This window comes from Neophocaena asiaeorientalis, unplaced genomic scaffold (genome assembly GCF_003031525.2).
Source record: "Neophocaena asiaeorientalis asiaeorientalis breed wild unplaced genomic scaffold, Neophocaena_asiaeorientalis_V1.1 scaffold45, whole genome shotgun sequence".
Classification (NCBI taxonomy): domain Eukaryota; kingdom Metazoa; phylum Chordata; class Mammalia; order Artiodactyla; family Phocoenidae; genus Neophocaena; species Neophocaena asiaeorientalis.
In genome coordinates this window covers 2,632,276-2,657,625 of record NW_020174642.1, presented here as the reverse complement: position 1 = coordinate 2,657,625, position 25,350 = coordinate 2,632,276, and the positions used below count along the sequence as shown (strand labels likewise).

Genomic DNA, 25,350 nt, shown 5'->3' with positions numbered 1-25,350 from the left:
AACAGGAGGATTACGTGAGTTCTCCAAACATACAGACATGGCATTTATAAACCTATTTTACAGTAACCAGACCCAAGCCTCGGGCCCAGGGATGGGTCAGACTCCCAACTGAACGTAGCTGGGGGCGATGGGATTTCAAAGACCCTGGAAGCCATGATGAGCCCTGCAGTGAAAACAAAGGAAACCACAGTTTTGCTTCACAAAATGGGAAATTGTTTAGGGGGAAGGATTGTCGAGAAGTATTCCCAGAAGCTTTGAGGGTCCTGTCTTTGCTGTCCTATTGCCCTGTGGCTGAACACCAAACAGTGGTCCTCGAAAAGCAACACCGTTTCCAGACAGCACCTGCTGCCTCAGGCTGGAGCTCTGCCAAGCACACCCTGGGCCGGCTCCCTAAGGCTCATCAAACAACTGCAGGTCCAAGCGGACCACGATCTCTCCCGTGGGAACTTCATGCAGCAGGAGACACTTTGTAACTGGACCCTTGGAACCCTGGTCCTTCTTGATGTCAGCCACGCGGATCTCCGTCCGACCCAAAAAATCTGAAAGGAGAAACACACAGACCCTCCTCAGAGAGGATGCCTTCTCTTCAAGGCAGGTACTTGGCATATTGGGAATGTCCCAGCCAATTGTTATACTCTTCCTTCTTCCAAAAGGGAATTAGGTCAGTTTCTGAGAATTCAGGGACTGCAATGACAGCATAATTTTTATTTTCTTAATTTTTAAAAATAAATTCATTTATTTTACTTATTTATTTTTGACCCCATTGGGTCTTTGTTGCTGCGTGCGGGCCCTTTCCAGTTGCGGTGAGCGGGGGCTACTCCTCGTTGCAGTGCAGGGTCTTCTCATTGCAGTGGCTTCTCTTGTAGCAGAGCACGGGCTCTAGGCGCACGGGCTTCAGTAGTTGTGGCATGCAAGCTCGGTAGTTGTGGCTCGGGGGCCCTAGAGAGCAGGCTCAGTAGTTGTGGCACACGGGCTTAGATGCTCCGCGGCATGTGGGATCTTCCCGGACCAGGGCTTGAACCCTTGTCCCCTGCATTGGCAGGCGGATTCTTAACCACTGCACCACTAGGGAAGCCCAGCATCACTTCTAAATGAAGTGAAAACAAAAAGGTACCAGGATGGGGATGAAGGAGAGCCCAGAAGGAGCTCAAAACACAGACTTTCCTCACACTCGAGGACCCCCAAAGGGCTATGAGTTTCCTGGGAGGCAATGCAGAACCAGATGTCCTATCTGCTGAGCAATTTGCAACTTACATGAAATTTAAAGAAATTGCCTAGAAGAAAGTCAGCTATTTCTGGGACAAAAATTGGACAGTAGTTTCTCCCAGGGGTTGACCCAGGAACATGCTTCGCGATGTTACACTCCTTTTCGAAAAGCCAAGGATGGTGAACAAGGGCTGGTCCTTATAATGCACCACTGTAAGTGCCAGAGAGCAAACTCGAGGGGGTGGAGAGGAGGTGACAGTACGGGAGCTGCGCGCTTCCAGCCATGCTCCCAGGACTATCTCAACACCACTTTTTATCAAATATTGAGTCAGTATGAGAATGGACGTGAGCGTGTTTGAAACAATTGTTGATGCTGTGCAAATGTACAATGGTGTTAAATGGGCCTCCAGACCATTAACTCCTTCATTTTTTCATTCAACGATTAGTTTTTGGAATATACTATGATCCAGGAACACTTGTACAGGAAACAGCTTTTCTTTCAACGGTTAAAACCTGGGAACTTTTTCTGGTGGAAGATACCGGTTTATTTTTCCCCTTGTGCATTTCATGGAAATGATCTTTGAAGTAAGAACAATACTAGGATTTGCAATTTAAACTCCAGTGGAGCTGCCATTGTGTCGTGGTATTTCACTACTAAAATAAATCCAACCTCAAGCCTTTATTTATCAGAATTAACACTGCCAATGAGGGACTTCCCTGGTAGCTCAGTGGTTGAGAATCCATCTGCCAATGCAGGGGACACGGGTTCAATCCCTGCTCCGGGAAGGTCCCACATGCCGCGGAGCAACTAAGCCTGTGTACAACAAGTACTGAGCCTGCGCTCTAGAGCACGTAAGCCACAACTAGCGAGCACGCTCGCTGCAACTAGAGAAAGCATGTGCGCAGCATGGAAGACCCAACGCAGCCAAAAATAAATAAATTTAAATCCAAATTGCCATTGAAACACAGTGCTTAAGAGCCCAGACTTATGAGTCAGATCGGTCTGGTCATGCTCTAACATCTAGCCAGCTATGTGACCATCTCTGGGCAACAATTAATAGTAACTAACTCACAACGAGATAATTCATATAAAAGTACGAAAAGACAAAAGCCACGTGGAGCAATTTAAGCCTTGCACAGATCATGCCTGCACTGGACCCTCACTCCTAGCACTTAATTTTACTCCTTTGAATATAATTAGGTTGAGACCGCAATCTTTAAACTTACTCTCTTATTTTTGTTGCGTTGAGGAAGGGAGAGAGAAGTTTCTCAGAATCATTGCCAGTCCCATTTTTTTTTTCCAGGCTCAAGCAGAAACAGAAAGTTGGTTGAAGGGATGATACATCCAACACAATCCCATCCCTTTAATTAACCAGAAATGTCACCCAAAGGGCACTGATTGATTCTGCCACGTTTTTTGTGGGCTAATGTTCTTCTTGCTCTACTGGCTAGTTTTATGAATTTTCACCATAGCTTTTAGCCAAGGACTAAAGAATTGGGCAGAGGCTTTGTGGTATAGCTCTCTCTGCATTTACTTGCTTTGGGGAAGCACAGGACCATGGTCTTTTCTAGGGCAGCTGGACCACTCTAGACCAAGCATACCTTGTCCACCTTCTCTGAGACAACCTGGCATCAGTGAAGGCCTCTTTCCAAGGGATGCTGAGTCTTGTCTAATGCCAACCTCATCTTTCTGGCAGGAAGCCCAAGAAATTCTGGGCACCAAGTTCCCAGGTAGAAAATATTTAGCCATGAAAGCCAAGTGACAGCGAAAGGGGAAGGGTGCCTCGGGGCCGCTTTTTACTCACCGTCTGGAGAGAACTGGTCCCTCTCGAACACGGTGATGCAGAGGACCTCCTGCTCCAGGTCTTTGATGAAGAACTGGCAGTTGGAATTCCACTTGGGATTCAGAGTGTCCTGGATTGTCTTGGTGATGTGACACTGGGAGCCCATGGTCACCTCGCAGTACGGGTTACTCTTTCCTAGAGGGAACAGAGCCTGCTTGACTCCCGCCTGCCGCCCAGCTCTTCTGGGTGAGCGTGGCGGGGTCACAGTCATGTGGCAGCTGTTCCCGCTACACCCCTCATTTTGATCTCACTCCAATGCCACACTTAATAAGCTGCATAAAATGGAGAATCCAGGCGGAAACTCACACAATCCAGCATCATACTTAAAGTATACTACTTAAATATTCATAATACTTAAATAATTACATTAGTGGGCTTCAAAACTAAGCCTTTCCTGTCTCCTCACTTTAGCCCTAGATTGTGTCAAAACCACAGTCATCCCTCAGTATCCACGGGGACTGGTTCCAGAACCCTCCACAAATACCCAAATGCTCAAGTCCCTTAGATAAAATGGTATCGTCTTTGCTACCCACATCCTCCCATATACTTTAAATCACCTCTAGATTACATGTAATAACCTAATACAATGTAACTGCTATGTAAAGCGTTGCCAGTGTGTGGCAAATTCAAGTTTTGCTTTTTGGAAATTTTTCAGATTTTCTTCGAATATTTTCGATCAGCAGTTGGTTGAATCCGCAGGTGCAGAACCTGCAGATACAGAGGGGTTGACTGTGTTGTGAAAGGGCAGCCACTCAGATCTTTCTCGAAAGCAAAACGGTCGAAAAGAATTTAAAAAAAATTTTTTTAACAAGTGCTACAAAAACCAAGTCTGGAAGGAAATTGAGGATTATGGAAACAGCACATTTGTTTTAAAGCCAGGTGGAGGGGATGCAGAAAAGGCTTCCACCACTAATATGTGATAGAGGGGGCCTCTTGGGTCCTTACCGTGTGACCGACAGGGTTTCAGTTCAATGCCCTCAACCACGTTCACCATCAACCTTCCAATGCCTGTGGCTCTTTGGGAACGGACTATGACAGCAAGAGAAACAACACAAAATGCTCCCGTTTAGGATCTGCTGCCTTTTTGGTTTGCCTGGGGAGCAAGAACAATTCCCCACCCCTACTCCACCTGGAATTCTCGCTTCCTTGATCCTGGAATCTGCTCTCCACCCCTCACCCTGCACCCCCGCTCTCCCTCTTCCGCCTGCCTGCCCCCTCAGGCTCTCCCCTACCCCCAGGCCCATCTTCCAGCTCTAAGGGTTCTAGGCACAACCAAACGGCTCTCTGCCGCCACTCTGCGGGATCCCGGGCCCCTCTGCCCAGCGATGTATTTACCCAGGTACGCCTTCTCCCGCTTCTTCTTCTCCGTCTCTATGTAGAGTTCAGAAGCAGCTTTGATTTTCTGCACCCAGGCGGTCCTTGGAAAGGGAGAGACAGAACGGTGCCAAACAGAACTCAGGCTTCAGGTCTGTACAAATTCAGTTTCTAGGACTCTGCCTTGTTCGTTTGATTTTTACAACAAAGGCTCAGCAAAGAAAGTCTGGTTTTATGTCACATGGTGCTAATCATGATTTCTACCATGCACAACAAAGGCATGAGTGATATTTTTACTGATGTACTCAAGACCTGAGTTTGCGTCCCCATGGAAGAAAATCTATGATGATAAATGCTGCCCTGGAGGAGATGTTGGCAACAACTCCTCTTCCTTCCTTCTTGAAAAGCAACACATATTTGCCTAATCCAATAAGGCCAGAAGGATTTCTCTTACTAAACCATCCAAGGAAAGAAACCATTTCCCAGATAAGGAACCACTTTCCATGAAAGAGCACACACACGCCGGGGAAAGCATCTTGGCTTTCCCCAACATCTTGGCGTGATGTTTTCGCCTTCCTTTTCCTGAGAAGCATATGTATGACGACTTTAGCCAATTTCCTGCTTTTTGGCACAAATGCTCTTGGAATGCTGTAGGTCTTATGTCAAGTTCACCCTTCAGAAAATAATCTGTTTCATTTGGCTCCGGGGCAGAACCTTGAAGAAGAGATTAAAGCAAAAATGCCCACAGTTCTAGGATCCAGAACGTCTGTCCAGGGGAGCCAGCTGAGGAGGGGGTCAGGATTAGGTGGTCCTATCCATCCCCAAATCACTTTCCTATTGGTTTCTGCCACCTGGGAAACCTTGGGAAACAAGATGCTCCATTTATCTCAGATTCTGAAAATTGCTTTTTAAAAAATTCTCAAGCAAAATTCATTTCAATGTCTTTTACTTTGCAAAATTCATGCCATGGGTCAAACTTCCGAGAGACTCTAGAAAAACGTATTAAGACAGCCCCACCCTCATGCCCCCGCCCCACCTCCAGCCAGAGGGGGTGGCATTGCAACTGAAGGAACATTGGGACCTGCTGATTAATTAAATGTCCCACATCTGTCCTACACCTGGTGGGACCTGGGCGCCCAGTGCCAGTGAGGAGGCAGGTCTTACCTTTCGTTTATGCTTTCTGCTCGGAGGGTGTAGACTCGGTCAATGTGGGAAATGTGGAAGATGGGTTCATCCCCGGAAGGGTCAGTGGGTAATTTTACTAGAACCTCATTTAGGAAAATAGGCTGAAAAATAATGCACAGCCATTACAAAACCAGACTGGGGGCCGTGTATTGCAATAAACTACGAGTATGTGTGTGTGCTTACATGCACGTGTTCTAATAAACTAGACTGAGGGTGAAGGGTGTGTGTGTGTGTGTCTGCAGTGGGGGTGGGAGGGTGTTTCAGTAAACTATACCAGAATAATGATTTTGTGTTCATATTGACTTTCAGATACTGCAAATTATAAATATGGATTTCCCCCCTCCGTTTTGCAGGTATTTTTAAAGTCCTCCAGAATAAGAACTGATGGGTCTGTTTTTCTCATAGTATATCCTAGTCAGCAGTTTCCATCAACTCTACCTCCAAGCAATTCTCTCCAAGTTGTTCATACAAAGCTGCTAGTGACAAGCTACATAAGTACATTGTGCTTTTTCCCAAAATAAAGCTAACTGCTGCTTCAGAGAAAATTCTTCTGTGAAAATACCCACACAGAGACAAGTTTAGAAAAACAATATCCCATGACACGAAAACACACAAACACAGCCATGCACGTAGAAGCAGACCAAATAAACAGCTTAGGAAAATTCTCTACACGTTGACTATTTAGACTGGCTTTTGCTGGAAAAAGGTGAGGGGCACAGATGTTCCAAACCATCTTGAGAAGTTTGGAGGGAGATCTGGGAATGTTCAGGAAGTGGGTGCTTGAGTTCTAGTCTCGAACTTTCCCACACCTGCCACACTAGACCGGGAACCCCACCAGGGCAAGGCATATCTTCAACACATCTGGGGGACCCACAGTAGCCACTTGACAGCTAATAGATGTTTCGTCAATTGATTTGAGCGTTGTTCCTTTTCTGATACTGCTGGACCCGTGATGCTGTGGTCACCCTAAATCCTGTCTCAGCCCCTGCACTTCCTGTATGCCACAGCCTCCAAACCCTGCTGAAATGCTCCTTTTGGAAACTTCCTCCTCCCCCAAACATCAACCCTGATGTTGCAATCTAGAATCAAACTTACGGTTTTGTACATTTTATACTGCAGGTTTGATTTGGGGCTGAAGACTTTGTCGGTGCCCGAAGAGCCCAGGGGCTTTATGATTTGGGTCAGCAGGAGGAAGTCGTTGAAGAGGAAGCCATACAGCTCCTTGTTGCTCTTGGCCTTGTAGAGTTTCCCACTGTGAAGAAACTTGCGTGGCCCCAAGCAATTGGTCACTGAATTGAACACAAGTTGCTGAGAAAGGAAAACAAAACCCAAAGAAGACAGGATGAAGTGAGGTCATTTTCTTGTTTTGTTTCGTTTTGTTTTGTTTTTCTGCATCTGAAAGCATGGGTTCCATCAGAATCTGAAGCCTGTAACTTAGGCTCAAATCAAGGACTGCTTTGAAAACTTCAGGCAGGGACTTTTGGAGCCAAGAAGTCAAAGTCGTGGTTCTGGAGATTCCACGTGTCACGATGAACTTTGGCTATAATTCCTAATGCTTTTCCTTGAGGTCTGCTCAGTGTCTCAGGGCGACTGGTGCTTTTCCCCCTTGTATTTATTGGGGAAACTGGGCAGCAGGAAGAAAACACTCAGCCCTCTCCCTCCTTAATGGGTATGTGCTGTGTGTGGCATGAACCAGCTCCAATGATGGCCCTGCACAGGCTCAGACAGTCCTACGCGGTTCTGGAAAGCAGCAGAGACTCTCCCTGTACAGTTCTACAGGACAAATGCTACTTTCCAAGGCGCAGCTTGAGTCCAGGCCCCTACCACATGGGTGGACTACAAAACTCAGTGGTGCTGACAGATGCCTCGAAGCCAAGCAGAACAGACACTGTTGGTGCCCATTATATCTCACCCAATTCACTAGCCCTGAAAATGTGAAGGGGACAGGCAGCTCTCTTCCTTCCACTTCCCAAAACTTGGAGACAGATCTAAGTGTGGAAACGCAGCTCTGTCATCCCCCTGGGCTCTATCATCTCATGCTCTATCATCCCCCCTTGGGCTCTATCATCTCCTGTGAGCAGGTTCTAAAGGGGCAGAGGGAGACTGTAGAAGATATAACCCCACTAAGGCCCCCCTTTTGGATAGCGGGGGAGAGACTGAGGGAGGGGAAGGCCACAGCTGTGCCCAGGAAGTGATACGATCCAGGCAGGAGTCAGAACTTCAGGTTTCCACCTGCCCACACTTGGGCCCCAGGGGTATCCTCCATCCAGCAGCCTTCAAGGCTGAGACTCTCTCCAGAGCTATGAACCCTACAGACCTCCCTGAGAAGAGTATTAATGAAGAGGTGACAGTTCACAACACACATTCCCCAAGAGATGCTGCTGGCCACCTGTCTGCCTCCAGTGTGGGAGAAAGAATCAGTGGGGCCTCTATGACCAGAGACCTATAGGCAGCAAGGAAGCGTGACCAGTCCACTCTGTTCTCAGGTACAAGGAGGGACGAGGGCCTCTAACCTCCCACTGAGGTTCTGAGGGAGCCCCAAAGACTGAAGGTGACACCACAAAGAGAGCCTTCAAAGGATGTCAATCTAGCCCTTTTTACTCACCAAGAGAGAGTTCAAGCCACTTGGGGGCAATGAATCTAGCAATTCACTTGGATGACATAGAGTTGATGTGGTTTATTCACACTCAAAGGTTAGAGCCTCCAACTGGCCAGGCTAACACTGAACATATGTGAATTGGGAACAGACTTGATAGTTCTTGATCTTAAGACAAGAATGCCAAAGACGGCATTTATTTGAAACTTAATCACTGGTGTGTGTCCAGATCTGGGCCAGGAAACAGAAGCCAACACGCCCCCTCCCCACGATTGTGAACCCTGACTATACAGACAAAACAGACCATACAGAAAGCTGGTGTACAACAGCCAGGAAGGATCGATCACTAAAGAAGGACAACAGTCTATTTCAAAGAGGATATATACATCCCAAAAAAGCAAATGACAAGAGTTTATTTTATTCTTAATGTTTTGAGGGTTTTTTTTATTGCTGTGCCATGTGGCATGCAGGATCTTAGTCCTCTGAGTCCATGCCCCTGCAGTGGAAGTGTGGAGTCCTAACCACTGGACCACCAGGGAATTCCCTATTCTTAATGTTCTAAGATGAAGACCCAGGCCTCACTGAGTCCCGTGACTGCTGCCCTGAGACTCAGGGAAGGACCCCTTTAAAAGTGCACAGTGAGGGGAATTCCCCAGCAGTCCATTGGTTAGGACTCTGTACTTTCACTGCTGGGGCTGGGTTCGATCCCTGGTCAGGGAACTAAGATCCTGCAAGCCACGTGGTGTGGCAAAAAGAAAGAAAGAAAGAAAGAAAGGAAGGAAGGAAGAGAGGGAGGGAGGGAGGGAGGGGGAGAGAGAGAGAGAGAGAGAGAGAGAAAGAAAGAAAGAAAGAAAGAAAGAAAGAAAGAATGAAAGAAAGAAAGAAAGGGAAGAAAGGGAAGGAAGAAAGGAAGAAAAAAGATAGGGAACATTGAAAAAGAAAAAAGAAAAAGTGCACAGTTGCACTTCAGGCTGGCAGATTCAGGAGCTGTTCAAGTCCACTGTCTTCAGGATCAAGTTAATGCTCCTGGGAATGATACACAGCCCTTCCTTGCCCTGGCTTCAACTTGCCTTAAAGCTTATCACCTGTCACCCTGCATTGCTCACCCAAGTCCTGCACAGGCTGTGCCCTCCACTGAAATGCCCTCCCCCTGGATTCTTTCCTGGAGAGGTATCTTCATCCTTCAACACCCAGCCGAGTGTCACCTTCTCCAACACGTCCCTGAATCCCTCCATGACGGTTCCTTCCTCCATGAGTGTCCAACAGCACTTGGCACCTAGATCTGCCTCATAACGTCTCACACTGTGTGGTAAGTATTGGTTTGATCCCTCTACTTGGTCCAGGACTGTAGGCTTCTTGAGATGGTGTAGGTCACATCTTATTGATTTCCATGTCAGTGTTTAGTACTGAGCAAGGCACATGGGCAGGTGCTCGGTAAATGTTTATTGAATGAATGAATGAATAAGTAAGCCAACCAACCAGTGAATGCTGCTGGATTGCTTATCAACACAGTTCCAAAATGGGAACCCACATCCATCACCTTGGTTTCCACATGGCTGCTTCCATAACTTTGGTTATCCCACACCTTCACAGAAGGGGGACAGGAGGCAGGGCAGGGAGGAAGCAGTGGTGCAACTTCCTTAGGTAGTTAATGCCTTTGAAACTTGTAAGAAGGAAGGAGCCACAGGGAGAGTGGGTGAGGGAGACAGTCTGCCTGGGCATTTTGGTAAACCCTAGTCAATGGTGTGTGTGCATGAATGTGTGTATGTATGTGTATCTGTGTGTGTGTACAGAGGCAAAGAGAAAGAGTGAGAACAGGCAGAAAGAATGAATGAGACTAAAGTAAAGATAAAGGACAAGAAGAGAATCAAATACTACAGAAGAGACTCTGTTTCTGGTAGTATGGTGGACTAGAGACTCTGACTCACCCAGTGAAAATTTTCAAAACCGAATAAAATATAGAACTGTAGTTTTTAAATGCAAGTGAGGTGGTAAAAATTAAAACTGAAAATAAGAAATTTGCAGAGGCCAAAAACAGCATGAAAATGTGAACCCTGGAAGATAAACAAGCCCCTAAGCTGGCTTTATCCCTGAGAGTCTTTCTTAAATCTGGTGACCTTAAGCTTCCATTTTAAAGGCTATGGAGGGTGCAAGAGACAGGAGATATATCCAGGGCCCACATGAGATAACAGGAGATCCCAAAACGCTAGACTTCAAAGGAAGAATGATAAGTAAACTCAGCACAGAAGGGATGACCAAGAAAACTTGCTTGTTTTTGAACTTGGTGTAAGTGGAGGGGAAAAAAAATGTCCCTGAGAATTTGTAACCACAATGCAGTTCTCATTTAAGTTTACAACCACAATTCACACACTAGTGTGATCTGAAAACCCCTCTATATCTAATTTAGGGTGATCCTGGTAGCTAGCAACCCTTGCAGGAGGAATACAACTTCAGACCTCAAAGATCCTACAGATAAAGTTCCAAGGAATGTTGAGCTCACAATCAAAAATCAAAGTACATACAGGGAAACAGACATGTGTGGTGAGAGCTAGCAGAAGCAACAGACAAAACAGTGAAACTCATAACCTGAGTTAATGGAATAATCAGATCTGAAATGTACAAGAATATATTTTAAATGTGTTAGGAAATAAATGAGAAGCATGGTCATTTGTGAAAGGACCAAGACAAGAAAGAAACCAGCAGATTAGAGAAAATAACTAGAATGCTGGAAAGGGTAAAAGAAAATAATTGAAATTTTAAAAAATCAGTAGATGGATTAAACAGCAGATTAGAAGCAGCTGAAGAGAGAATTAGCAAACTGGAGGCCAATAGGGAGGACAATTCATGTTTTTTTCTCGTCCTCCTTCAGGCCAGCTGCCAAGGCTCAGTGGGGGAGACCCAGGTCACACCCTAAGGCGCTACCTCAGACAGGCCTTCACACTGCACATGGGCCTGGATCCACTCCAGCCGGTCCGAGTTCTCCTTCTCCCGCACCCCTTCGTTCACCTGGGAGCACAGCTCCTCTGCCTTCTCCAGGGCGTGCTTCAAATGGCTGTGGTCTGGGTGGTTTTCAGGAGTGTTTTCCAGGATCTACATTGGAGAACAGAAGACATCATCCTTAGGCAGTGTGGGTGAGCCTGCAGTTCACTGTCCTGGAGGGCCAGACCCAACAGAGGCAGGACATAGCACAGACCTTTCCTGAACAGTGCCCACAAGAGCAACTGCAGCTCTAAGCACCCACCTTGGCAATGACATGGAGAGAGATGACCACTCTTTGTTGGCAGGGGACCCTTGAGGGGGCAGGGGCTGCCACATTATCTATACTTGGGGTATGAGGAGGGCAGTGGCTACAGCAAGGGCAATATCGCACCACATGTGGCTTTCTCCCTGGAGAATGGCTCTTTCCTGGGTCCATGCACAGCTGTAGGCATCTATGGACCCATGGAACTACATGCTAATGGGTGCATCTGAGCAAAGGCATTTTTCTGGATAAATTATTCCAAGCCAGTGGTTAAAAGTGCCAGCTCTAGAGCAAGACTTCCTGGTTTAAAATCCCTGCCCTGCCACTGACCAGCCATGATATGGGTCAGTCACATAAATATTCTGAGCCTCATTTTCCTAATATGAAAAATGGTGATACTAATAGCACCTCCTTCATAAGGTTGTTTGGAGGACTAAATGGCTTGATACAAGTAAAGCACTTTGCAAAGTACCTGGCCCTTTGAAGGTGCTCAGAAAGTAACAGCAGTTACCATCAGATTCTCAAAGGACTTTGAGGACACTGAGAACAGTCATCCTGAGGAAAGACACTAAGAATGAAGAAAGGTCCTAAGCCATCTTTGCAATGTACTAGGATTATTTTGAGGGTGTACTTGCCCAGGCCTTGTCCATATACAAATAAGTCAAGTGGGCTTTACCCTGAATAATATCTCATCTCTAGGGTATACTTTGGTTTAAAGTCCTAAGGAGGCACCCAATTTGAGGAAAACACCCAATCTGTGTCCTGTGTGTCCACCAATCATCTCCAAACAACAACCCCAGCCCCGGGTGGATCCTGGGTGTACATTAGAGTCCCTCTGAAAAGTCCTGATGCCTCAACTCTGACCATATCAGAATCCCCAGCGGTGGGACTCAAGCATCAGAATTTTCTAGAGCTCCCTGGGTGATTCTAACATACAGTCAAGACTGAGGACAACTGCTCTCGACAGGAAGCCCACATAGCTGAATTGTGTGAATTCTTTTTTGTTTGTTTTTTGTTTTTCAAAATGAAAATAGGTTTATGTTTTTTCTCATTGTAAAATTATTATTGTATAAAATTTAGAAAATTTAGAAAGTTATAAAAAACCTAAAAACCACCCATAATTGCACCATCTGGAAATAACCTCTGCCTATCTGTTAATACACTCTGCGTAGATATAAATACATATAGTTTAAAAAAAATAAACATTGGATCATGCTACCATATTACACTGTACCATTTTGTACTTGCTTCTTTCCCACTTCATGTCAGTTATAGCACAGCATTTAGTGTCCACTTTATATGGATCTGGATCATCATTTTATTATTTTTTAATTGAAGTATATAGAGCATCATTTTTAAAGATTCTATAATATGTCATTGTAAGGATGAACCACAATGCATTTAAACAGTTTCCTTCCCATAAAACTTCATGTTTCCAATTTTTCAATATTTCTCTGATTATTTCTTTAGAATAAATTCCTAGAGATGGTAGTGCTGAGCCAAAGAGAGTGTGGAGTTTGATGTATACATCGCCCTCCAAAAGGCTGAACCAGTCTACCTTCCACAAGCAAACTTGCCAACACTGAGGACTCACAATCTTTTCAATATATGCCTACCTGGCAAGCCAAAAGCAGGTATTTTCTTGTTTGCTTATGCATTTCTTTTATTACCAGAGAATTTGAATTTTGTGTACACTTAGTACATAAGTAAACTAAATGATAAATCTAACATTTATATATGGCTTAGTAGGAGCCAGACATACATATATTCACTCAGTTGATTTCTCACAACCCTATGCAGTAGGTACTATTAGCATACCTATTTTACATATAAGGGAACTGAGGCCCAGAGAAGTTAAGTAACTTGCCCAAGGGCACACAGGAGTGGTACCAAGATTCAAATACAAGCAGCCTGGTACCTGACATCATTTTCTGTAATTATTTTTTTTAACATCTTTATTGAGGTATAATTGCTTTACAATGTTGTGTTAGCTTCTGCTGTATGACAAAGTGAAGCAGCTATACATATACATATATCCCCAAATCTCCTCTCTCTTGCATCTCCCTCTCACCCTTCCTATCCCACGTTCTAGGTGGACACAAAACACCGAGCTGATATCCCTGTGCTATGCTGCTGCTTCCCACTAGCTACCTATTTTACATTTGGTAGTGTGTATATATGTCCATGACACTCTCTCACTTCGTCCCAGCTTACCCTTCCCACTCTCTGCGTCCTCAGGTCCATTCTCGACATCTGTATATCAATTTACATTCCCACCAACAGTGTAAGAGGGTTCCCTTTTCTCCATGCCCTCTCCAGCATTTATTGTTTGTAGATTTTTTGATGATAGCCATTCTGACCAGTGTGAGGTGATACCATATTGTAGTTTTGATTTGCATTTCTCTGATGATTAGTGATGTTGAGCATCCTTTCATGTGTCTGTTGGCAATCTGTACATCTTCTTTGGAGAAATGTCTATTTAGGTTTTCTACACATTTTTGGTTTTGGTTGTTGTGTGTTTTTGGTTTTTTTTTAATTTTATTTATTTTTGTATACAGCAGGTTCTTATTAGTCATCAATTTTATATACATCAGTGTATACATGTCAATCCCAATCACCCAATTCATCACACCACCACCACCACACCCCCGCCTCTTTCCCCCCTTGGTGTCCATATGTTTGTTCTCTACATCTGTGTCTCAATTTCTGCCCTGCAAACCAGTTCATCTGTACCATTTTTCTAGGTTACACATACATGCATTAATATACGATTTTTTTTCTCTTTCTGACTTACTTCACTCTGTATGACTCTCTCTAGATCCATCCACATCTCGACAAATGACCCAATTTCATTACTTTTTATGGCTAAGTAATATTCCATTGTATATATGTACCACATCTTCTTTATCCATTGGTCTGTCGATGGGCAATTAGTTTGCTTCCATGACCTGACTATTGTAAACAGTGCTGCAATGAACATTGGGGTGCATGTGTCTTTTTGAATTATGGTTTTCTCTGGGTATATGCTCAGTAGTGGGATTGTTGGGTCATATGGTAATTCTATTTTTAGTTTTTTAAGGAACCTCCATACTGTTCTCTATAGTGGCCGTATCAATTTACATTCCCACCAACAGTGCAAGAGGGTTCCCTTTTCTCCACACCCTCTCCAGCATTTGTTGTTTGTAGATTTTCTGATAATGCCCATTCTAACTGGTGTGAGGTGATACCTCATTGTAGTTTTGATTTGCATTTCTCTAATAATTAGTGATGTTGAGCAGCTTTGCATGTGCTTCTTGGCCATGTGTATGTCTTCTTTGGAGAAATGTCTATTTAGGTCTTCTGCCCATTTTTGGATTTGGTTGACTGTTTTTTAATATTGAGCTGCATTAGTTATTTATATATTTTGGACATTAATCCTTTGTCCATTGATTCATTTGCAAATAACTTCTCCCATTCTAAGGGTTGTCTTTTTGTCTTATTTATGGTTTCCTTTGCTGTGCAAAAGCTTTGAAGTTTCATTAGGTCCCATTTGTTTATTTTTGTCTTTATTTCCATTACTCTAGGAGGTGGATCAAAAAAGATATTGCTGTGATTTATGTCAAAGAGTGTTCTTCCTATGTTTTCCTCTAAGAGTTTTATAGTGTCTGGTCTTACATTTAGGTCTTTAATCCATTTTGAGTATATTTTTGTGTATGGTGTTAGGACGTGTTCTGAATTCATTCTTTTACATGTAGCTGTCCATTTTCCCAGCACCACTTATTGAAGAGATTGCCTTTTCTCCATTGTATATCCTTGCCTCCTTTGTCATAGATTAGCTGACCATAGGTGCATGGGTTTATCTCTGGGCTTTCTATCTTGTTCCATTGATCTATATTTCTGTTTTTGTGCCAGTACCATATTGTCTTGATTACTGTAGCTTTGTAGTATAGTCTAAAGTCATGGAGTCTGATTCCTCCAGCTCCACTTTTTTCCCTCAAGGCTACTTTGGCTATTTGGGGTCTGTTGTGTCTCCATACAAATTTTAAGATTTTTTGTTCTAGTTCTGTAAAAAATGCCAATGGTAATTTGATAGGGTCAATTTTGTTTATCTTCTCAAAGAACTAGCTTTTAGTTTTATTGATCTTTTCTATTGTTTCCTTCATTTCTTTTTCATTTATTTCTGATCTGATTTTTATGATTTCTTTCCTTCTGCTAACTTTGGGTTTTTTTGTTCTTCTTTCTCTAACTGCTTTAGGTGTAAGGTTAGGTTGTTTATTTGAGATTTTTCTTGTTTCTTGAGGTAGGACTGTATTGCTATAAACTTCCCTCTTAGGACTGCTTTTGCTGCATCCCATAGGTTTTGGGTCGTCCTGTTTTCACTGTCATTTGTCTCTAGGTATTTTTTGATTTTTTCTTTAATTTCCTCAGTGATCTCTTGGTTATTTAGTAGTGTATTGTTTCACCTCCATGTGTTTGTGTTTTTTACGTTTTTTTCCCTGTAATTCATTTCTAATCTCATAGAGCTGTGGTCGGAAAAGATACCTGATACATTTCAATTTTCTTCAATTTACTGAGGCTTGATTTGTGACCCAAGACATGATCTATCCTGGAGAATGTTCCATGAGCACTTGAGCAGAAACTGTATTCTGTTGTTTTTGGATGGAATGTCCTATAAATATCAATTAAGTCCATCTTGTTTGATGTATCATTTAAAGTTTGTGTTTCCTTATTTATTTTCATTTTGGATGATCTGTTCACTGGTGAAGGTGGGGTGTTAAAGTTCCCTACTATACTTGTGTTACTGTTGATTTCCCGTTTTATGGCTGTTAGCATTTGCCTTATGTATTGAGGTGCTCCTATGTTGGGTGCATAAATATTTACAATTGTTATATTTTCTTCTTGGATTGATCTCTTGATCATTATGTAGTGTCCTTTTCTGTCTCTTGTAATAGTCTTTATTTTAAAGTCTATTTTATCTGATATGAGAATTGCTACCCCAGCTTTCTTTTGGTTTCCATTTGCATGGAATATCTTTTTCCATCCCCTCACTTTCTGTCTGTATGTGTCCCTACAGACTTCCATCTGAAGTGGGTGCCTTGTAGATAGCATATATACGGGTCTTGTTTTTGTGTCCATTCACCCAGTCTATGTCAGTGGGTCTCTTGTAGACAGCACATATACGGGTCTTGTTTTTGTATATATTCACCCAGTCTATGTCTTTTGGTTGGAGCATCTAATCCACTTACATTTAAGGTAGTTATCGATATGTATGTTCCTATTACGATTTTCTTAATTGTTTTGGGTTTGTTATTGTAGGTCTTTTCCTTCTTTTGAAGTTCCTGCTTAGAGAAGTTTAGCATTTGTTGTAAAGCTGGTTTGGTAATGTTGAATTCTCTTAGTTTTTGCTAGTCCGTAAAGGTTTTAATTTCTCTGTTGAATCTGAATGAGATCCTTGCTGGGTAGAGTAATCTTGGTTGTAGGTTATTCCCTGTCATCACTTTAAATATGTCCTGCCACTCCCTTCTGGCTTGCATAGTTTCTACTGAAAGATCAGCTGTTAACCTTATGGGGATTCCCTTGTTATGTTATTTGTTGCTTTTCCCTTGCTGCTTTTAATATTTTTTCTTTGTATTTAAGTATTGATAGTTTGATTAATATGTGTCTTGGCATGTTTCTCCTTGGATTTATTCTGTATGGAACTCTCTGTGCTTCCTGGACTCAATTAACCATTTCCTTTCCCATATTAGGGAAGTTTTCAGTTATAATTATAAGCTCTTTAAATTTTTTCTCAGTCCCTTTCTTTTTCTCTTCTTCTTCTGGGACCCCTATAATTCAAATGTTGGTGCATTTAATGTTGTCCCAGAGGTCTCTGTAACTGTCCTCAATTCTTTTCATTCTTTCTTCTTTATTCTGCTCTGTGGTAGTTACTTCCACTATTTTATCTTCCAGATCACTTATCCGTTCTTCTGCCTCAGTTATTCTGCTATTGATTCATTCTATATAAATTTTAATTTCATTTATTGTGTTGTTCATCATTGTTTGTTTGCTCTTTAGTTCTTCTAGGTCTTTGTTAAACATTTCTTGTATTTTCTCCATTCTATCTTCAAGATTTTGGATCATCTTTACCATCATTACTCTGAATTCTTTTTCAGGTAGACTGCCTATTTCCTCTTCATTTGTTAGGTCTGGTGGGTTTTTACTTTGCTCCTTCATCTGCTGTGTGTTTTTCTGTCTTCTCATTTTGCTTAACTTACTGTGTGTGTGGTCTCCTTTTCGCAGGCTGCAGGTTCGTAGTTCCTGTTGTTTTCGGTGTCTGCCCCCAGTGGCTAAGGTTGGTTCAGTGGGTTGTGTAGGCTTCCTGGTGGAGGGGACTGGTGCCTGTGTTCTGGTGGATGAGGCTGGATCTTGTCTTTCTGGTGGGCAGGACCACATCCAGTGGTGTGTTTTGGGGTGTATGTGGCCTTCTTATGATTTTAGGCAGCCTCTCTGCTAATGGGTGGGGTTGTGTTCCTGTCTTGCTAGTTGTTTGGCATAGGGTGTCAAGCACTGTAGCTTGCTGGTTGTTGAGTGGAGCTGGGTGTTGGCGTTGAGATGGAGATCTGTGGGAGAGCTTTCGCCATTTGATATTATGTGGGTCCGAGAGGTCTCTGGTGAACCAGTGTCCTGAACTCAGCTCTCCCATCTCAGAGGCTCAGGCCTGACACCCAGACGGAGCACCTAGACCCTGTCAGCCCCACGGTTTTTTTTCTTTTCCTCTGTGCTCAGTCTAGTTCCACTTGCTCATAGAGGGCCACATTCAGAGGCCTCCCCGCTGCACTTCAGACCATACTTTCTCATGGGAAATGGTGACAGTGACACCTCAGCTCGAGGGCAATAGTTGTGACTCTTCTTCTCAGTCCAGTTTCATGTGCTTATAGGGGGTCGTGTGCAGAGGCTTTGTGTCTAACGCGTCAGGTCACAGATTCCACAGCAGACTTCTGCACGACACCTCATTGAAGATGACAGCATGTTCTTTACCGCTATTCTACACTCCTCTCAGAAACGTCTAGTTGTATATTTTACCTGTTTTTCTATTAGGGTATTTGTCTTTTTCATTCTGAGTTATAAGAGTGCTTGAGATGACAGATAGATAGATAGACAGATAGATAGATATTATAGATAGATAATCCATGTGTATTTCAGTATCTTCTTATATACAGTTAAAATCTGTTTACTCAGCTTATATCTGTCATTTGTCTTTTAATGTTCATTATATTTTGTTACACAACATTTTTTAAGAAAAATGTTTGTTCAAATAATATTAACACATTCTTGATATGCAAGAGTCAAACAACACGGAAGTATAGATAACAACTGTGCTCTATCCCCTTTGCTCTCCTGCCTCAGAGGTAACTGTACCCAGGCTTAAGGGCATCCCTTTAGTCCCCTTCAGATGCTCCACATATATTTAACAGTCACACAGAGTTTTTTCTCGGTTTTGCAAAAGGGACCATACTGTAGGATTGCTTGTGAAAGGTTGTTTTGGGGTTTTGTTTGTTTGTTTGGTTTGTTTTGTTTTAACTTAACAGCATTTTCTAGATATCATTCCAGCTAATATAAAAAAGTCTCTTTCATAGTATAGACTCACCACTTTATTTAACTACTCTCCTTAATGAACATCTAGGTTTCTCCCAGAGGAAAAAAAATTTTTTTCAAGTTGCTACAACTCTAAATTCTTTAAAGTTCTGTCTTTGGTGCCATGCTAAGAATTTCTCCACCTCAGTATTATAAAGAATATTTAATCTTAGTATTTTTACAGTTTTCCATATGTATGTTATAACTGGCCAACTTTAAAAATTCTCTTCTTAGGTTTGCTAGTTTTCAGTTCGTTCTTTTGGGTTCTCTAGGGTAACAATCATGTTTCTTCAAAGAATGATAATTTGCTTTTTCTTTTTTAATATTTATGTCTCTCAGTCCTTTTCTTGTTTTTCTCCCCATTAGCTAGATCTAGAACACCTATTTTTTTTCTTTTAATATTTATTTTATTTATTTGGCTGCTCCAGGTCTTAGTTGCAGCATGCAGGATCTTTGCTGCAGGATGTGGGCTCTAGTTGCCTGACCAGGGATCAAACCTGGGCCCCTTGCACTGGGAGTGTGGAGTCTTAGCCACTGGACTGCCAGGGAAGCCCTTAGAACTTAAAAAGCTTGTTTCCAACTTCAATTCCCAACTAAATATTGGGGGAAGTAAAGAAAGGTGTTGAGTTAGTTTAATAGTAACTGTCAAGTTGGAGAAAAGGAAACAGTAGATTGAAAGCTTCTTTCAAAACTAATCCTTTAACTCAGCCAATGAGGCCACAGTGTATTTTGTGGGGTCATACTGGGCTTGGACTGAGGAACCGGCTTATACGAGAGGGAAATTTGCTACATATAAGGGGATTCAGCAAATAAGTAAATCTATTGAGGATAATGAGAGCCAGGCTTCTCATGGAGAAAGGAGTTATATACAGAGAAAGGGGAAAGGCTAGAATAAATTCCATGATACTAGATTAGAACAGGAAGTATTGGTGTGAACTCATGGGTTTTAATACACATTATAATATATATAAATCTTGAAATAAATATGTTTGCACACTTATGTTATGTAAATATGTGGGTGTGAATATATACACATACATATATTGCCTGGCTTGGCCACTGAGAGACTCAAAAGGCAACAACACCCCAGTATCAGTGAGCACACCAGTGTCTAGATCTGGGCTTCTAAATTCTCCATTGAAAGGAACCAGATCCAAAACTTCTCTCCAGGAGCTTTCCTCCCTGTGGTTATAGACTCACAGGCTCAGAGGATGTCTAAGTCTGCTCACTCACTTTACAGATGGGCATGCTGAAACCCTAATTTTTCTATTCTTTTCTTTCGGTATTGGCTTTCTTAAAATGACAGGAGGAAAACAATCATCTAATATCAACATAGAGTATCTCACAATGGCTTTCTGAAGATGAGTGGTGGAAACTATATTTCTTTCTCTCTTTCTTACTAGGAAAACCAAGGCCTAAAGACACTCTGCCTGTATTAGGAAAAGAACTGAGCTCTCATGTTCCGACTTAGAAGGTGGAGGCCACTTGGTTGCACAGCTGAAGGCTGTGTATTACTAGCTCTTTTCATGATAAGCCAGCTTTTCTTTCTGAGTTACCAAGTAGATGCCTCCTGCAGGCTGTTGGTATAAGATTTCTACACAATAGATACCAGGTGTGTTGGCTGGCTAACCTGCCCATGGCCCCAGATTCCTGACCTGCTGGGAAAGCATTCCTCTACTTGAAAAGGCAAGACAGCTACTTACATTTTTAATGATCAGTGGGTATCTTGTTACCCGTTGCATAGGCTTCAGTATAAAACTAGAGAGTGGCATTCCCTTACAGCGAGGGTCCATGGCCAGTCTCTGCAATAAGAGATTTTTTAAAATGTACTTAAGAAGTTTGCAAAATCTGGTCAGTGACATCAACATCGATGTTATTCAGGACTCCCCACCCATCACATTGTCTCATTTATCTGAATGACAGCTGAGGAGCCCGGAGCTGGAAGAGCCGGGCTGGTTATCCCCAAGCCAGGAGGAGGCACGTTCCAGATGGAGAGTGGGAATCTACCTTGGACGTCACTCAGCTGAAGGGTTGACCCCTGCTCCCCAGATCCAGTGGACCTTCCATGGGACATGCGGTTCCTTACTTCCAGAGATGAGATTCTGGCTTTACAGAGAATATTTCCTCTGGATACCTACCAAAACTTTATAACATTCCCAGGAGCAAGGAGAGTCACAAGACTATAGGGTCAGAACAAAAATCTCCCTTAAGTCCCAGAGATGCTGGGAGGGCCTGGCCGGATCTCACTGTCTGTTTTGGGCAAAGCCTACACTCACCGGTGGGAGCCCCAGAAGGGTAGGGATGGTGAAGCCGAGACATGAGGGTCAGGCCCCCAGTCCCAGGGGCTGTGGTTATCTCCACTCTGGACTCCCTGCCTCTTTCCTTCCACCACTTTTGTCAACTTGACTGGAGGACAAGAGTCCTTTTACCTCCAAAAGGTGACCCTGTCTACAAGTCACAGGGGTTATATGGTGACAGCTCTCAAAGGTTCTGGTCAGGTTTAATGTCTTAGGAACAGGTTTAATGCCATGACCTGGACCCCAAGCCCTGGGACCTGTCAGTGCCTGAACCTGCTCCAGCCGTGGACACCATTATTCCAGGAACACTTTGCAGCAGGCAAAGGCATGTCAAAGTCCCACAGGAATGAGGCAGGGAGAGGGGATGAGGGGAGGTGTGAGAAGGGGAGGGGCAACAAGGCCCCTCCTGGGCTGGTGTCAGCATTTTCCTCAAGTTCAAGTACATCCAGTGATGAACTCATCCTGCCTGCACCCAGGGAGGACGCGGCCCTTGGCTGGAACCCCAGGTGGCCCATGGCACCTGGCAGCCCAGTATCTGCTCTCCAGTCTCCAGCCCACCCTAGGCCTACTTCATAGCAGTGTTTCTTCCCTTAGATGCCCCACTCATTGGGTAGAAAATCAGAGCATTTAATATTGAGAAACAGGGTGAGAAAGAAAGAACAAGAACATCTGATGCTACGGCCGAGAAGAGATGGCATTTTCCCCTCCCAGTGATGACTCCACAAACTTGGTTACTCGGGGGAGTGGGAAAGGCCTGCCCCCAAAATGCAGGAGGTACAAAGATAAGCCTGTCATTAGTATGATTATTTTGCTGTCTGTTCATCAAAATGTGCCTGTTTAGCAGACATTATTTTATTCTCTTTTTTCTTCCCCTCTGGGAGAGGTTGGGGCTGATTGCATGGGCTGGCCTGGCCAGCAGAGACCCACCCCAGTGAAGGGCAGTAGACCCAAAGCCTGGGGTCTCCAGCAGCATGGGGCCCACTTCCCCACAATGTTCCTTGGTGGGCACATGGCTCTCCAGACCCTTGTTATCCTCCAAGGCAGAGGTCCTGGCATCCCACACTCACCCCCATGGGCTTCTTAGAGCTTGAGCCCATCAAAAAGAACCAATTGGGAAAAAACAAAGGGTCCATTGGGATTGCCAGCCATTCCCTTTTCAGGTGAAGGGCAGAGAGCAGCAAAGAACTGAGGATGCTCAGATTAAACAGAATAGGAAACCTGAGACCCACCAGCCCTCCTAGGCCTAAAATTGAGATGGAGGATTTAAACGTGTATTCAAATAACACCGCTCACACCTGGCCAAGGCAGAGCTTCTAGGCCAGCACTGGTCCCTCCTCTCCAAGCCCACCCCCTTGGTCCCAGCCACCCACCAGCGGGGGGCAGCCCCTACTGTTCAGCCGAGACCTCACCCTTGTTGGCCTTCTGTAAATGTGTGAATCAGCCCCTCACACGCCCAGCGGCTGGAAGACGGCCACTCGGTGGGGGCAGAGACTCAGCTCAGCCTGGGCTCCTTACTTTGACAAACTCCTTGAAGTCGGGGGCCTCATCTGTCTTCTGCTGGATCAAGGCAGCTCCGTTGAGCTGGCAGCTGCAGAAGCGGATGTAGGGTTGCATGTGTGGCAGCTGGGCGGTCAGGATGTCCCCGATCATCTTCACAGGCATCTTCTCCCCAGACATCTTCTTGCGAACTCTCAGCGCTCTGCACAGAAACACGAGAAGTGAGCGCCCTCTTCACACTCTCTGACGCGTACACAGCACACTTCCAGGTGGTACAGAAACGGGATGTGTGTGAGGGGCACAAACCCAGGGCCACTAAAGCATCTATGTGGCAGACAAGGAACAGAAAAAGCAATGAGTCTAGTGCTACAAAGAGGTATCACTGGGGCATTTTTCTTTGACATGAAGTCTGTTTGCTGGCTCTTAGGAAGAAAAACTTAAAAAAACAAACAAACAACTTTGCTGAACAAGTCAGCATAAAAGACAATTTTTTCTTGTGGAAATATATGGAATCTTGTTTTTGAATAACTCAGACAGGATCCCTGGGTGGATGTCTCACTTTATGGATGATCTGTCCAGGCTGGTATGGCCCCAACACTGAACCTGTTTCCGGGGCCAGTGCTACCCAAGGGAAGCTGCTGTTGCCAGGGGCCATGGAGGCTCAATTTCAGACCAAACAAAACATAATCAAGATGGTAGATCAACTGCCACAGAAAAATAATCCCATTATGTTCACGAAAGCCAGGTATAAATGATTGTCTGAACAATCTGTGCCATTCTCTGGTTCACTGCTTCATCGCTGTGGCTAATTTGAAGTTGACTGGATTAAAAGGAGTTCTGAAGAGACAAGTCTATTCATATGATAATGGGTCATAGACTCAAACAATTTATATCCTGGAAGCTGAGAAGGGACTAGAGGGACTGGAAAGTGTTTGTTCAGGAGTCCAGCTGCATCTGAGTGTTCAAGACCATAACAATCAGGACTGTGCATCCCACGCTTCTAACTCGTATGTCAACTCCTAACCCAGCAGCTATAAGAAGGGCGTGACACTGAGCTTTTACGCAGCAAGGATAGCAATGTACTATAAGGGCAGGACCTCGACATATAAGGCCATGGGTGTGTTCTGCCTACCCTAGTGATTATGGATGATGGATGGCTGGATGGCTGGATGGAAGGAACAGAATGGTATGATATGGGATTTTTACATAAGGCTGGGAGGGTGTTACTATGAATTCCTCTGGTTGCTTTCAAGGTCATGGGTAGGGCTATATAATTCTAAGAAGGCTCTGCAATCTTTGTATTAAAAACTTCAGATCACTTTATTTTCTTTCTTCTACATTTTTGGTTAAAGAAAAAAAAAATCTTTGGACTGGGAAACAAGCCAAGGAGAAAAACTTTAGGGACAGTGCATTATGTGGTCCAAACAATGAGCCACTCCCCCTCAAGCAGGTGCCCTTGTGGGGAGAGGTGCTGGTCAGCGCTGGCTGCCTGGGGTGTGAGGAGTGGCAGGTTGGTACCCTCAGGATGGCCAGGTGGCCACTGCTCATTGGGGGGTTGGTGTGGAATATCTCCCAGTGTGTAGAAATTTGCTCAAGGGTTACGTCACTGACAATTCTGGGGGATGAGAGTGCTGAATAACGGTGTTACAAACTTGCTGTGGACGGAAATGGGAAGAAATTCCATCGTTCCATGATTTTCCAATGAGGAGCAACACAATCTTTCTGCAAGGGAATAAGAGTACGTTCACCTGCTCCCCTCCTTTTATTTATTGTTTTTAATGATGGGGAGAGAAGAAAAAGGGAAAAGAAAAAAGATCACACGCAGATCATCACTGTCTTGAGGAAGTTAAGCCAGTTCCTGGGTTCTGGAGGCCCACGCTTGGAGACCTGAGTTGTTCAACTGCGAGACAGACCTAAAATCAGGCCCCTGCTATGGTCCAGGCACCTGTTAGGTTGAACTGTGAGTCAACTTCTGGGATGTTCTAGCGCACAGGCAAGGCTTTTGAGGACTGAGTTTGGGTGGGTTGAAACAGGGCACATCACCAGGCTCAGGGATCACATGAATCCATTGCTGCAGCCTCAGCCCCGCCCTTTGGTGAGCTGATTTGTAATCTCATATAGAGGTCTATGGATTCAAGGTCTTGAACTGTGACAGTAATCGATCAGCTAATGAACACATAAGAGAGCCTGACGTTTGCTGAACGAATGAGTAGCCCTCTGACGTTCGCAGATCAAGGGGATGGTCAAGAGGGCTGGCCTTTATGAATATGTCCTATGTGTCAAACAATTTTTTTTAACCTATATGACTTATTATCCGTATTGACAGTTGGGGAAACCTAGGCATGCAGAAATCGAGTGACTTGACCAGAGTCACACAGCTCATGGGTGGCAGGAAGCCCTGGTCTCCAGAGCCCACAGTCTGCAAGAACCGCATGTGAGAACAAGCACCGTGCCCAGCCCCGCCTCCTCTCAAGCTGCTCGGGGTTCCTGGCCTGTCCTCGCTCCAGAAACAGCTCCTGCCATCCCACCAAGGGGGGCTTCCACGGCCCCTCTGCTTTTCCCTTCCCTTCTGTCCTT

General features: G+C 44.2%; 1 protein-coding gene across 1 annotated transcript in view; it reads right to left on the bottom strand.

Moving 5' to 3' along the window:
* Positions 1 to 390: 390 nt before the first annotated feature.
* ITSN1 (intersectin 1) overlaps positions 391 to 25,350 on the bottom strand; it is a 223,768-nt gene continuing 198,808 nt past the window's right edge. The window contains exons 31-39 of the mRNA XM_024758245.1: positions 22,792 to 22,975; positions 20,683 to 20,781; positions 11,068 to 11,235; positions 6,645 to 6,857; positions 5,529 to 5,650; positions 4,386 to 4,468; positions 3,996 to 4,079; positions 3,012 to 3,185; positions 391 to 539 (exon numbers count right to left, since the gene is read on the bottom strand). Coding sequence (XP_024614013.1) covers positions 391 to 539; positions 3,012 to 3,185; positions 3,996 to 4,079; positions 4,386 to 4,468; positions 5,529 to 5,650; positions 6,645 to 6,857; positions 11,068 to 11,235; positions 20,683 to 20,781; positions 22,792 to 22,975 — 1,276 coding nt within the window. The remainder of the gene's footprint in view (positions 540 to 3,011; positions 3,186 to 3,995; positions 4,080 to 4,385; positions 4,469 to 5,528; positions 5,651 to 6,644; positions 6,858 to 11,067; positions 11,236 to 20,682; positions 20,782 to 22,791; positions 22,976 to 25,350) is intronic.